The 15,943-nt window shown below is 43.3% G+C and overlaps 1 protein-coding gene across 3 annotated transcripts in view; it reads right to left on the reverse strand.

Annotated features, from left to right (window-relative positions):
- The window catches only part of RALY (RALY heterogeneous nuclear ribonucleoprotein), a 164,264-nt gene that overhangs the window by 19,204 nt on the left and 129,117 nt on the right, over positions 1-15,943 (reverse strand). For all 3 annotated transcript variants that reach the window (XM_075277575.1, XM_075277573.1, XM_075277574.1), the window contains 2 exons: positions 11,332-11,601; positions 2,522-2,594 (listed from right to left, as the gene is read on the reverse strand). In XM_075277575.1, coding sequence (XP_075133676.1) covers positions 2,522-2,594; positions 11,332-11,587 — 329 coding nt within the window. In that variant the 5' untranslated portion in view covers positions 11,588-11,601. The remainder of the gene's footprint in view (positions 1-2,521; positions 2,595-11,331; positions 11,602-15,943) is intronic.

Consider the following 15,943-nt stretch of genomic DNA (forward strand, 5'->3'; position numbering starts at 1 on the left):
ACACCAAAAATCTAATAAAAATAATACAAATATCCCAGTGCGCAACCTACTTGTTCCTAATTTATCTAATATTATATTAAAATCTGATACATATATAAACTAATTTTCTGTGGGTTTCCCAGATGCTCTGCCATATCCTCCCTAGAAGACAACTGGCTGGGGCGGGAGCAGGACTTCCCAATCTGTCTTGTCTGCAGCAGGACAAGTCCCGTCCTCTCTAGGTCATGGGACTGATCTTCAGGAGATTAACCCTTGTGTTCTCTGCAGGATTTCTACAAGACGGTATCAGGATTATTCTGAAATTGCTAGCAAACAGCGGGGGAGACTATATCTTACCTATAGGCAGGGGTGTACATAGGGGGCAGTTTTCCAGTTAAAACTGTCCCCTTTCTGACCTCGGCCAGTCACCATTCTGAATAATGATAAAGATTGGCGGCTCCTTGGCTCTAGGGCCCCATCAGTCCTTGGCTCTAGGGCCCCATCAGTAACCAATGAGAGTTTCCTTCACTATTGATGGAAGTGCTTATTGTCTACTAGAAGGGCCTGGGGAGTCAGTGGTGAGTACGGTTCTTAGTAATTACTGTTCCTAGGACTCCTCGCTCCGGCTGTGTGCCAGCTTTGCTTTGACATAGTGTGTGTCGGCACCAGGAACAGAGAAGGAAGTGGTGAGTATGGAGAAAGAGACTCAACACCAATTTCCTGGGCCCTGTCCTGTCTGGAGGCTTGGAGCATTATATTGTGTGGGTGCTGGGGTCATTATGCTGTGTGGGGCTGAGCTAGAGGATAATACTGTGTGGGGAGGGGGGGCATTTTACTATTTGTGAATTGAATTTACACTTTGAAGGGACTGATGGTATTATACTGAATGTGGGCTAAGGGCATTATACTATATGGGGGCTGAGCTGGAGTATTATACTGTGTGGGGCTGAGCTAGAGGATATTACTGTGTGCGGAGGGTGGGGCATTTTACTATTTGTGAATTGAATTTATACTTTGCAGTGACTGCTGGTATTATACTGAATGCGGGCTAGGGGCATTATACTATATGGGGGCTGAGCTGGAGTATTATACTATATGGGGGCTGAGCTGGAGTATTATACTGTGTGGGGATTGGGTGCATTATACTGTGTGGGAACTATGGACATTACACGTTGTGGTGACTGGTGGTATACTGAGTGCGAGCTGGGGCATTATACTATATGGGGGCTGAGCTGGAGTATTATACTATGTGGGGATTGGGTGCATTATACTGTGTGGGTCCTGAGATCGGGCATAATACTATATGGTGGCTGATCTGGAGTATTAGGCCAGGTTCACACAATGTCTTTTGGCACTTAATGTGCCACGTAGACGCCGCGGGAGCTTTTGCGGGCCGTATACGCTCCCATTGTTTTCAATGGGAGCCGGTACCGTATATGCGGCGCTATTTTGCGGCCGTGATTTTGCGGCGGCCGCAAAATAGCGCCCCGTATAAGGTACCGGCTCCCATTGAAAACGATGGGAGCGTATACGGCCCGCAAAAGCTCCCGCGGCGTCTACGTGGCACATTATGTGCCAAAAGACATCGTGTGAACCCGGCCTTATACTGTGTGGGGCTGAGCTGGAGTATTATACTGTGTGGGAACTATGGACATTACACTTTGTAGTGACTGGTGGTATACTGAGTGCAGGCTGGGGCATTATACTGTGTGGGTCCTGAGATGGGGCATTATACTGTCTTAGGGCTGGGGGCATTATACTGTGTGGGGGCAGGGAGCATTGTACTGCATGGGAACTGGAAACATTATATTGTGTAGGGAGTTGGGGGTATTATATTGTGTGGGGCCTGAGCTGGGGTATTATAATGTGTTGGTCCTGAGATGGGGTATGACACGCTGAAGGATGGGGTTAAGCTGGAGTATTTTACCGTGTGGGGGATATAGCAGAGCATTATACCGTGGGGGATATAGCAGAGCATTATACCGTGTGGGGCCACTGAGGAGGCATTATACTGTGTTTGGGCACTTAGAAGAGTAATATTAGTGTATGGAGAGAGTCTGCCCCTTGCAACCACCCCTCCCCAGAAAATCCTACATATGCCCCTGTCTCTAGATTTAGTGTTTCTTTAATTGAATTGAATGTAAAAGGAATCGTCCTTCACCCTCAGTCGCGCTCATTCATTAGCTATGTCAGACGTTGTCCTATTTATGGCAAGTTTTCACATCTCCTCCCACATTACTAAAATCACTAGGTAACACAAAGGATAAAACAACTTCACCCCTCCCTTTGAAATTGGAGATGGTGATGAGACAGATGTCTGTGATATACTGCTGTGCCACTAGGTGGTGCCAATAGCCATGCCCCCTTTGTAATACACATATAATACTGCACTACACTGTATCTATCCTTCCTGGGAGTTAAATGGATGGAGCACAGTTTTGCACAATGTATTTTTTATATGTCATTGACGTTACAGTTTGAAGGACTTAAAAAAAATGGAGATAACAGGAATTATTCATTGGTGTCTGCGCTAATCTCTTACCTGTACAGGGCAGCAGTGGCGCGTTTCAGTCCTTTGGGTCTGTTGGGCTTGGGCTCCCCAGCCATGTTGATATCTGTAGAGAAAGTTGCGATACATTGAGTGTTCCAGGAGCTTTATTGCTTATGATTTAATTTACTCACATAAAACCCCTTATCTGACAATGTCAGCGTTTCCTCGCTTTTTCATTTTCATAAAACAAGATATTCCAGCGTCGTTGGTTTACATCTTAATGGTCTACAGAGAATTCCCTTTAATGAATTACCCTGGTGAAACCGCTGAAGGCCTGTGGTATTAGCTTCTGTGCAGTAATGAGCTAGCCCGCCACCAGTCTACAGGTAGAACCTCCGCATAGACAAACAGGCCCCAAAGGTCCAGCCGAGGACAACAATGTTAGAAGCTGCTAGGAACAATTCATAGGGAGTGGATCAAAGAGGTTTTCCAGGCTAAAAAAGTTTGACGACTTAATTAAATGCCCAGCACCTCCACCAACCAGCCCTGTTGGTACACAGCGAACGGAGCAGGAAGCAGACAGCAGTGTTCTCTGTGTTATGGTGACTTAACCTCAGGTACTCAGCTTAGCGCTCTCTGCTGCCTGCTCCATTGTCTCTGTATCACCTGCTGTCAGTAGTTGACCAGTGGGGTTGTCAGCTATCAGACCCCACAGATCTGATTTTAGTGACCTATCTGTAGCCCAGAAAACCCTCTTAACATAGTAGAATTTATTACAGGGGCTATTCCATGAGTAATTTTTATTTTAATACTCCTGAAATGCTGTTAATAACAGTTTTTGCAGTGTTTGTACCATAAATGAATACCCTTTTATTCAGTTTTGGTGCTGCTGCTAACCTGTGGGCGGGCTGTGGTCAGAGTTGGTCTCCTTCTCCCTCTGGCAGCAGACAATATAACACCTTCTTACTTATTGCATGGTAATATTATAACATAGGTTTTTTTTCCCATAATTTAGGATTGGTTGAAATCCATCAATGTATTCATTTATACTGTATAGCACCAACTATTCTGTAACTGTCACCGTCCATTGGGGCTCACAATCTAAACTCCAAACTCACTTGATATGGAAGGAAACAGAAATGGCCGGAGTAAATCCATGCAAACATGGGAAGAACATACTAACGCCGTACAATTTACCCTTGGCTGGATACAAACTCAGGACCCCAGAGCTGTAAGATAGCAGTACTAAGCAGTGAGCTACCCTGCGTCTTATCAGGAGGAGATATTGGACTAAAGATACGGCTAAATATCTGACTTTATGGCCGGGGCCCAATGGGTCGGAAATGCCGCGATTTGCCCTTGACGGAAACACCGCGGGAAAAAGCGCTGCGTTATACATCAACTGCAAAGTGGATAGGATTCATGCGAATCCCATGCCCACTTTGCGTTTAAAACTGCAACGCGGACACGCTGCAATTTTCAAAACCGGTGCGGTTTTGGAAATTGCAGCATGTCAATTTGCTCTACGGAAACGCTGGCGGCTTCCCCGTAGATATAATTGTAACAGAAAGTCAGTGAACTTTTTGTTCAAAGCGCTGCGGGAAGAACCACAATGCGTTCCCGCCGCGGTTTTTCCCACAGCGTATCGTCCCATGGGGCCTTAGCCTATAAGGAGGAATCTACAATGATGAGACTAACGGAAGCTCCAATCCAGAATGAATCTAGACAGGTGTGCAGCATGGAAGTATCCAGCGTCTTGCTGGATACTCCAGTGTATAAATGCCGGCCCCGAACTGAAAGTCTTAATACTGAAAGGTAATTTTAAGAAAGAGAGCGGAAAGTCTGGGAATTGAAGCTGATAAGAACGTTCTATTCATTGACACAATAACTCAATCTAATGGCTCAGCCCCATGACACAGCCGTCTGCACGAGGCCTGTAAGGCAATGTACGGAGGCTTTCTAGTAAGCAGTGCTTGTAGGATAGAATATTCCTGTACACACAGCATATAATATAACATGTCAGGAGTCACTTTCTGTTGTATTCATCTGCAAAAATAAACTGCATCTAAGCCGCCAACCTCTTTGAGGACTCTATAATGGCCATAGACGAAATGTCGCTGTCACATCCATGAGCCTGGGTCCTAATTATAGAGCCTGACATAGACGGGCGCCACAACCCTGCGCACACTAGACAAACCCCAGATCTCTGAACTCTTAGGCCGGGTTCACACGGAGTATTCTGGCTCGTCATTTGGTACGTAGACGCCGCGGGAGGATTTGCGGGCCGTATACGCTCCCATTGTTTTCAATGGGAACCAGTACCGTACACGCGGCGCTATTTTGCAGCGGCCGCAAAATAGCGCCAGAGTCAACGTACCAAATGACGAGCCAGAATACTCTGTGTGAACCCGGCCTTAGGCTAAGGCCTCACGTAGCAGCCCGCAGCAAAGAAGCATCGCGTTTTTTCCCGCAGCGCTTTTCAAAGAAACTCCGCAGAGAAAGCCTTTGTACTTCAGTTATACCTATAGAGAAACCGCTGGCATTTCCGTAGGTTCAATTGATATGCAGAAATTTCCAAAACTGCAATCGCATTGTGTCTGCTGCACATTTTTTTGCATAGTGCACTAGAATCCCATCCACTACGCAGGGACTGTAAAACGTTGCATTTTTTTCTGTGGCGTTTCCGCTACAACCAAACTGCAGTATTTATGCCACGTTGGGCCCTGGCCTCACACATCCTTAAACCCTAAAATGACTGCTACAGGTAAACGATAAATATAGTTGCCCTCAGTCTTGTAGTAATCCTGCCGAGAACAAAGATGTTAGTCTGCTGATCTACTCCATCTATGGCCTGGTTCACATCTGTGTTCGGTATTCTGTTTGGGGAGTCCGCTCCGGATACCGAATGCATTAATAAGCAGTTAACCTTAGAAACCAGGGAACGGGGCTGTGGAATTGCCATGTGTCCACTAGAAGAAGAAAGCAGCCATGTTTTCAATTCCGGGATATCCCATTTAACGATATTTTTGTCTTGAAAACAGGGCACAACAAGGAGGTTCCTGCTCCAGCCAGTTGTCTTACAAACAGTTGCAGGACTATATAGAGGATCTCTTAGGACATATAGAGATGATTTCTTTATATATTTCACAGGTGTAAGTATAATATGAGACAGAATCGGAGATGAGGAAATGAAATGAGGAAGCATTATGTAACATCCTTGCCCATCCAGGCTTCGACGCTATCCTCCGGCCGCATGCTGCGGCGCAGGAGGCATGTCCGGCTGTGATTCCTTGCTTCGGGTTCTTCTTGTATTGTCTGAACACAATTTCCTATTCCCTCACCTGCATAATTGATATTCCACCACACCCATATCATTCACCTTGGTTTCCCTCTGCTCCTCTAATAGTTAATATTCACCTAAGGCTGGTCTTACACGACTGTAATGTCCGCAAATGGTCCGTAGTGTGGCCGGGCCGCAACCGTGGTCCTCAATTTATAGGACGGAACTACACGGACTTGCCCATAGAACTCTATGGGTGAGTGCGGCAGGACACGGACATCTGCGGAGCCTATGTTGCTGATCAGCAACTTGCAGATCGTACATTGAATACGGCCGTGTAAGACTAACCTTAGCTGTGTGATTGACAGCCTATCTTCCTATCAAGCCTGGGGCAGGTTCTTCTTCCTATTTATTGTTTGCTCACGATCACCTTGGCACTTACTATTGCCTTGTGCACACTGGCTATTTGCTCTTTACTGTTTGTTATATCTTTACATATTCCTGACCTCTGGCTTTACTTTTGACTATTCTCTCAGATTTTGATTCTGTACTGCGCTGCTCTACTGATACTGACCCCTTGGCTAGCTGACCTCCCGTTTGTTGTTGTTTGTGTTCTCTACGATCTTTGTCATCACTTATGTCTAAGAAGGGACTATCGCCCAGTTGTTTTCTGTCTTCTGTTCAGCTAAGGGCTCATGTTTTTATGTGCTCCTCCTCCAAAGGTTCACCAGAAGCTACTGGGGAATTGATCTTCTTGCAATTCCCATAGACATTAGAATATTTTCTTCTATTTCCACAGAAACAGCCCCACCATATACTATGCCCAGTCTTGCATCCTGAATTCTATGGAGACCTCTGTCAATGATACTTTTTCTGGTTATCTAAATATGAATCTTATAATATTATCTGGCTATCTTTTTTGACACATAAAAGATATTGAGTATTACAAAGGACGTGAGAACTAACCCACGTGACTGCTCATTGGTAGACAGCCATAAATGTCACATTGCTTAAATCAGCTGGATAGGAGCCATGCGGCATTTCGTTTTTTAAAGAAGGGCACAAAGAAATGGTCCTTCACGAATAAGTCACTTTCAGCACCATTAAAAGACGTCTCTCTTGATTGCCGGTTGCTCCACGCGCATTGACATTCATTGCGTAATGTTATAAATACTCCGTCTTCTGTTCTCATGATCATGTCTCCACTGCTGACCTTGCCATGGCCTCTCTGATGTATGAGTTGCTGCTTGCTCCAGCCGCTACCCCGCAAATCATGGCATGAAGCTGACAACCAGCTCTACAGCAAGTAATGTGAGCATGGCTGTGTGTGCCAGCCCCAGGAGAACCCGCCGTATATTATACCAGGCACTGCCAGGCCAGGGAGGGCAAGCATATCATGGAGTGGAGGATCCTGCATTGCCTCGCAGAGACAGATTTAAAACATCCTGAGGAGTCATTCGGAAGATTTACTGCTCTGTCCACAACCACCAAGTCACGGTGTCAGTGTCGTTTTATAATATTTGCTAGAGGATCCATAATCTGTAGGCCTTCCATAACAGCTGCGAAATGTGCACGGAAATCGGAGAGAGGATATAAGGTGCCGAGCAGATGAAAGGAGGAAAATATGGAGGGTCTTTAGGCTCCAATTATGAAAGAGATCTGGAATACGATGAGTTTTATTAATCTAATACAAAGGACCTTCTAATGAAGACCTAAGGGTAATGTTAAGAAGTAAATGCAAATATTACAGTCACTTGACTAAGACTTCTTAAAAGTCATCTCCAAGAATGCATTGACTCGTGTTTTTGTGAAATATAATAATGGTGGCGCCTTCATTTCTGAAAGTTCACTAGTCTACTCTTGTATTGTGCCCTTCATGATGAGAAGATCAGCAGTTCTGAAGTCTACTCCTCACTACAGTACAATAGGTTTAATTGATATCTGCGGTCTAGACGGCCGACTTGGGGCAGTAATTGTCTAGCAAGACAGAGCAGTAAAAGATTCAGCATGGCACACAGAGAAGGCGGTGATTTATCACATAGAATAGAGATGGGAACCACTTCAAGTCACGTCAAGATTTACAATGGTCATAAGGTGTAGGTCACCCTTGTGCTATCAAAATAGCTCTGACCCATCAAAGCATGTTCTCCGCAAGATCTTTGTATCTGGCACCAAGAAGTTAGCAGCAGATCCTTTAAGTCCTGTAAGCTGCAGACTTTATGGGTCACACCTGTCATTCCCACAAAGGCTCAATCGGAATGATATCTGGAGAATTTGGAGACCAAGACCTCTTTGCTGTGTTCCTCCAAGCAGTCCTAAGTGCAGGGTAGCAAGGCACATTATCTTGATGAAAGATACCACTCACTGCCATTAGAATATAGTGGTATTCTTGGTCTACAGCAATATTGTATATGTACATGAATGCCAGCGTGACAAGTTTCCCAGTAGAACATTGCTGGACCTTGCTGACTTGCTTCATATCAGTATCATATCCTGCCATCTTGTCCCCAAGCAATCATTGCACTTATACCAGGCTATCCGTATGATGTAAATGAAAATGTGATTTATTAGACCAGGCCACCTTATTCGGCACGGTTTTGATCTGATGTTCATGTACCCATTGTAAGCTTTTTTAGTGGTAGAACAGAGTCAGCATGGGTCTATTGCTACACAAGAACCCCATAACCAGTGAACATAGCCTTCGCTCCCCACTTACTTGGATGCCCATGAACCTGTTGTACTGTACCAAGCACTGCACACTTGGAACACCATAAAAGACCTAGTCATCTAGCCACCACATGACCCGTGTCAACATAGCTCAGAAGGTGCCCTCTTTTTCAGCCCTCATTTTAAAAACATCACTGCTTATATACTTGGCAATTTGGAATAATAATGATCCAGAAGCATCCATGTTTTGTAATCTAAGACAGACTGAATGATTGAGGAGATCAGGGCACTGCGAGTGTCATATCATCACTTTCAGGCCGAGATGTAACTTGAATCCCCTGAGCCCCAATCCAGAATCTGTAACAGGACCCCGATCTACATTGTGACATTTAGTATAGTGCTATAATTTAGGTGGCAAAGGAATCTTTGGAGTGGCTTCTATCACTGCACCCCTAATAGCTAAGCCTGTGCCTCCAGGACTCTTCCTGGCAGTGACACCAAATACTGGTGGGATTTAGACAAAAATAAGCTATTAACACTTCTATTCTCAGGGTTGGTTCACAGAAACCGAATAGAAACCACACAAACCCCATTAGAGTCGATGGGGTCTTCAGGTTTCCTAAGGTAACCACTTTTTTAGGCTGATTGGGTTTCCATTTGGGGGGGACCCCCTGAACAGAAACCTTGTGCAGATGTGAACCAGGTCTTACTTTGCTGCATTTTTCCCCATGCTATCTATTTTTTTAAATTTAGATTATGAGCCCCATATAGGGATCACAACGTACATATTTTTTTCTTATCAGTATGTCTTTGTAGAATGGGAGGAAATCCACGCAACCACGTGAGAGAACATACAAACTCCTTGAAGATGTTGTTCCTGGCAGGGTTTGAACCCGGGACTCCAGTGCTGCAAGGCTGCAATTCTAACCACTGAGCCACCGTGTTGCCCCCTCCCACGCTATCTTGACAGTGGACTCATTTGGACATGGTAGGCCAGAGGAGAAGAGAATGGAGCAGTACTTGAATTCTAAGACTGTTCTCCAGACTTCAGAATATTTGGACTGGCTTCAATTCATGTAAAGTGTATCTTGTCCTAGGTAGACCCTTTGATCTACTACACAATGATTATGATGGACGTAATCTACCATGAAGTGTCCGAGCAATATTAACTACAATCATTTAGCTAAATTTGTCCAAAGAGGACTTAAGAAAAATTATATGACATTGCTTTGACCAAGAAGATCAGAATAATATTTTATCCAAACCGAACAAATGAAAAAGTCAAACATTATATACCGGCATTATCTCAGCACCACAGATTATCTTGACATATGACGTTGACAATCTTGCATTCTTGCTGCTCCAAAATCTCCTTAATTTGTCCTTAAGAACTTATTGTCTGCATTTAATGTCAGGCTGGTCTACCTTGACCACGTCCTAGACATTTCCATAAATCTTTACCTTCATAGAGAAATATTAGTTCTAAAGTATTTCTCAATTCTTTACGAAGATCAGTCATCACCAAGGTAGACCAGAGTGTTACTCGTCTCGTAATGGCAATAATAAAGACATAATGGGCCTCACATGTCAAAAGCTTCTCATGGAAGAAACGTCCTTGTTGCCTTCAGCAACCATTACCAATGGCATAGAGTATTAACAAAGCTAAACTTTGGTTACGTTGTCTAACCATAAAAAAACAAGAATCCCGGCGTCTGCCGAATGTTTAGTTAACACTAATGTACGGTTCGGGAAGCTGGGAAAATTCTCTACAAGTGAAGACCTCTTAGAGGCACTGAGAAATCCTGGAGGTGTGAAACCCTCCAAGCATAAAGAAGAAAAACATGTTCACATCCACTTATTTCATATTTACAAAGTGACCTTAGCTGTTCGCACATTATATGTCACTTGTATCTGGAGGACAGTGTTGTTGTATACACATTGAGGGACATTTGCTAAACCTTTCATTCCCCTGCTCTACTTTAGACAACACTGTGGACCTTCCTGTTGTGGGAAGATGTCTGCTCATGGAGTATAGCACATAGACTCTGTGGTGTGGTAAGATGTTTAATCCCATGTGGCATCCAAATAGGTAACCCCCGTGCTCCAGAATGTAACCTGGCATGACATATACTGTATAGAATACTTGAGCAGATGCTCAGATGTGGATATAGACGTGGTCTGCTTGTGTTGTGTATCCATTGTATTGGTCAAAGAAGCCCATTCACTTCTATGGATAATGGAAAAAAGGCAACGTGAACTGACTATTTTGCCATATTTTAACCTGAAAGAAAGAGCCTCAGTATGAGGCATGCATAAGTATGGAAGGGCCACATAGAAGTCTATGGGTGTTGTATTATGGGTTCTACAATTTGCAGCTCGTGTTATATTACTTTTGTACATGGGGCCTTGTATAGTCTAGTTACATAGGTTTTCCCACCAAAGCAAATGATCCCCTATCCAATTTGCAGATCAATAAGGGTCCGACTGCTCAAACCCCCACTGATCAGAACAATGGCCGACACAATGGACGATGGCACAAATGAATTTTTTTTCCATTTCATTTTTTCCATTTCATTACCAGCCAGGATCGGTAAGTAAATAGGGCCCATTACTGGCTGGAGTAACTCCAGCGGGTAACAGCCTGTTAAGAAAAAAGAAAAAAACGCAGCGGTAGCAGCTGTCACTGGGCCCCCTAATGTCCCGGGCCCTGTGGCAACCGCTACCACTGCTACCACGGTAGTTATGCCACTGGTCCTTACACATGATAGTATGTAGAGTAGAGTAGTATATAGAGTAGGCAATTAGTTTACACTCAGTAAATACCTAGTAAATGGGGTACTGTACATAAGTATATAAGGAACAGAACATCAATAACCGACTGTTCCACTCATTGGCTAGGCCAGGTTATACATACCTAGCGTCTGACCAGCCAGTACTCGTCCATTTTCCCCAAGAACCGCGCCCCGAGCATGCCTCTCATTCAAGTACTGTACAAAAGCATATCCTTTATGCACCGAGCATCCAACAACACGCCCATATTTTGAGAAAATGGACTCGACGTCACTCTTCTTCACCACTGCTGTGTTTAGGTTGCCAATGAAGACTCTAGAATTCAGGGACTTGGGATCATTTTTGTTGGTGATGTTGCTTGTAGCGGCTTTCAGGGACATTTTCTCCCCGGAGGCTGAAATACAAAGAAAGGGATTAAGTGTCAGCAATAGTTAAGTATGTGTCTTATAGTTAATGACATATTGTTTGGTGCACTCTGTATGTCCAACAAGTACAGTGGAGAAGAGTGGCATTCCCACAGGTGAGGGACGCCCACCTATCTCCAGAAAAGTAGGTCTCCCTACCCCATTCGCTCTAGTGAGGTGAGTGGAGTGGTGGCCGCGCATGCGCAACTGTTTCCATTCACTTCTATGGGAGTTATGAAAATAGCCAAGCAAGCAATTTTAGATGAAAATGATCAACCAGGCCAAGTCAGATTCTTTTTCCCTACTCTTTGACAATCCCTTTATGTGATACAATATAGGTTTGAAGAAGCCACTTGTAGGGATAGCTTACTGCATGCAGTTTTTTTTTTATTCAGTATTCACGCGGCTTCTAACTTTCCTCTAGTGGCAGCTGCAGGCCGCTAAAGTTTTTTATATTTATAAATGTTAAATAGGTTGCCCGAGATGATAAAATTAAATGCAGGCACCAAGGGAGAATTTTAAATTAAAAATGCATTCATACTTATCCGAATCTCTTCTATGTCCCCGCCACTTTGTATACAGAGCAGCTGAAATGGTGTCATCACATTGATGGGACCGCTGCAGCCTATCATCACTTTAAGTAGTAGAAACTCCAGGGGTCCAGTCAACGTGATGTCACCATTTCAGCCATTCTGTATACAGCAGAAGGAAGGAAACAGATAAGCATCGGGGCTTTTTTAGGCCTCCCCTGCTGCCTGCTTTTCTGTTTATGATAATTTTTAATTAATCACCAATTAAAATTAAAGCAGAGATCACTGCAAATTTTTCAGAAAACTTGTCACACTGACTCAATCATGCAATTCTGGACCAAAATATAATGTACTTTATATTAAAAAGTTGCTGTTTTCTGCCTCAAAATCCTCTCTACAGTTTCTGCCACTATATTTCTCCCTCCTCATTTGCTGTTCACTCCCTGTTACTAAAATTCTGTCTTTAGAAACCAGCAGACTCAAGATGGAACACGGAAAGTGATGTCGGGAGGGGTAGATCTCTCTTCATAGCCTCTACATGTTTCCACACACCTGTTCCTGTCTTTACACTGTTCTGAGAGAAACCTGCCACAGCTCACTGCTCACAAGGACTCTAAGGAGAGTCTATGTATATCTGTCAACTTCTGACTAGCTGCTTGTGATACTGCTGGTGGGATGTTAGTCATAGACAGCAAGCTGATGTCCCGATTGTGCTTAGATTTCTTTTTTTCTGTGTCAGGGATGTTTTAGCTGCATCATAACCTGGATTTGCAGTCCGTTGTCTCTGGATAACCTATTTTATGTTCACTTTTTTCTGCTATTTTACAGTTACTCCTGGCAGAATGACATGAAAGTAAGCCAGTAGTATTTATAATAGATGACTGCTCTGTATTGTACAAACTCCCTGCCTCAGAAAGAAATGTAAATTGTGCTGCAGCCGTAATGAGGCTATTAGAAGCAGAAAAACTGATAGGACATCACATATGGCTTATGCAGCTAGAGAACAGACTGTCCATCAAGACCCTGCATATATACAGTACCAAATGGAGGTCTCATTTACAGTTTGCATCGCTGGACAACAGTCAATATCCAGGAGTTTGGTGGTATTTTTGGTGGCGAGTTAAATCCAGATTTACCAATGCCTCTAGTAGAAGATATAGAAAATTCTCATTTTTGATATGGTTTACAACAATTTTCCTTTCCATACAACGTCTCTATAGCGCAATGGTACGTTTGCCGCATCACATTCATGTTTTCATCTATCAACGTAAGAGAAGCGAATCTGAGAGATGTCACTTTTACTATACTGTACAGTGCATGCATGGCTGCTCGCATTGTTTATAAAGCGATAACTGGAAATTGAAATAAACATGTCATACTCTTCAGGCTTCTACAAGACAATTAGTGAGATGTTTTAGGAGATTGAATTATCCTGCATCACTTCACATTCACATACATTGCAGGGATGGACGAATCTCTGGAGCTAATTGAAAAAAAGTTCCTGAAAATTATCATTTGTGGGGGTTAAGTACAGATACAAACTACATGATGTTCCTGGCCAGGGATCTTGAGACCTTTATGGCTATATTTGTGGTTTGCCAAAAAATGGGATGGAAACAAGCAGAGGGTTCAAACTTACTGGTTCCTCAAGAAGTAAAACTTTCTTTCAAACTTGTTCCCATTGATGGGATTCAGTTCTAAATGTGGGCTATAAATATAACTTTTTAGATTATGGTTGCAAAAGTTGATTTATTCTGTGTGATTATATATTGTATGATCCGACTGCATTATATATGCATGTGAGACGGTCAGTTTTTGTGGTGTGGCTTATGACCATTGACCTTGTGCAGGGTGCACAGGATGAGATGGAGATAGAGATAATATAGTTGTTAGGGAATTGCTAGGACAGCAATTCCCCAGTAACTGTTTGAACCCTGGGACGGGACACAAGAGACAGTGAGACCTAAGCTGAAGCCCCCAACTGTCCCTTACTATTGCCAGGCCCTATCCTATGTAATAGGCAGCAATCACGAAGAGGGTCCCTTCCTGTATACGTGAACACAAAACGGAGACAAGACGGACAACAACAAAAAGAGGTCAGCTAGCCAAGGGTCATTAACAGTCGAGCGATGCAGTGCCAAATCGGAGTCCAAAGAATAGTCAGTGAGGAAATCCAAAGGTCAAGGATTAGAATGCAAGCAAGGATAGTGACAGTAAGGAGCAAGTATGCACAAGGCAATAGCAAGCACTAGTGTGATTGAGAGCCAAGATATAATAGGGGAGGAAGAACCCGGCCCTGGAGTTGACAGGAAGGCAGGCTGTCAATCACACGAATTAACACGTAATGAACAGAGGCAACCAAGGGCAGAAGACAGGTGTGGTGCAAATTCAATCACAGAACTACAGCTGTGTTCACACAGTGCGACCAAGAACTCTAAGCCAAGAACCAAACTGCACACGCCTCCTGCGCCGCAGCACGCGAGCAGAGGGTGGCGCAGTGACCTGAACAGGCAGAGATCTTACAGTAATTGAACTGAGGTTTACTCAATATCAGGCAATACTTGGCAGTTACATTTCACAATAGAGGCACAGATCCTGGCAGTTCTCAGTAGTGATAGGCACAGTCTCTAAACACATTTGCAAGCAAGTAGTTACAGGAACAGTCTCTATATACAGCTCACAAGGCAACTGACAACAGGGTTTTGTGTACTATCTGGGTCAGAAACATTGGTCATTCTACTGATCCACGAGGTCTCGGCTTATTGGCAGACAGTGGTTTGCAACCAATTGCAGGGTTCAGAAGTGCCAAATTCTACAGGTCTGATTGGGTACATTAATCCAGAGCAGACACCTGTCCAGAACTGCAAATATATATATATATATATATATATATATATATATATATATATATATATATATATTATAAATATATATATATATATATATATATATATATATATATAATATGAATTTATATGATTAATATTCATATTACCATTAATATTTTTTTATATAATTTAGGCAACCACCTGTAAATTTAAGTTTAATTTCTTCAATAATAAAAATAATTTGCATAATGTTATACTATTCTTATCACTTATCACTGAATTATACGGGAACAGTGGGCCCCAGATTTAGGTCTATATGGGCCCCAAGGCTTTCCTTACCAACTATGATGTTTGGTTTATTAGAATTTGTTTTTGCAGACCTTATGTATCTGGCCGTCTTTCTAGCCTTGTAATCACATCTTGAGTCACAACTTGAGCCACTTGTCAGACTAACTGTGAACAATTTATACTGTGGAAATTGTCACTGTCTGGTTATATATAAGATCTGCTTGCCGTGTATTAAAATAAGGCAGCTAGTATTAGTAATGTCAGCTCGTGTTTAGACTTCTTGGGCGATTACGGACATGCAGTACATGATATTCTCAGAATCTCATTAACGTTTCCTTAACAAACCTACCGTCTAGTTTGTGCTTGCCTTTATTGATTTGTATCCTTGCCACTTACCGTGACCCGCACATCAGCTCAGACGCACATTGATAAGCTATACGAGTAATTTGTCTCCCACCTCATGAATGTCAGCAGAAGCAGTGTGGATATCTAGGTCAAAGTATCTCAAGCTTCCTATAAGCAGAGGTGGCGGGGCCCTAGGTAAACATTACAAGGGGACCCTTTCTTGTGCTGGTTAACATGACCTCATAACTATCTGGTTTTCCATAAACCTTGTATCGATCCCCTATACTCTTCTTTATGGACTTGTGCTGAGGAGGTCCCTCTAGGATCCAGCGTTCACCATT

The sequence above is a fragment of the Leptodactylus fuscus genome, chromosome 6, assembly GCF_031893055.1.
Source record: "Leptodactylus fuscus isolate aLepFus1 chromosome 6, aLepFus1.hap2, whole genome shotgun sequence".
In the NCBI taxonomy this organism is placed as follows: domain Eukaryota; kingdom Metazoa; phylum Chordata; class Amphibia; order Anura; family Leptodactylidae; genus Leptodactylus; species Leptodactylus fuscus.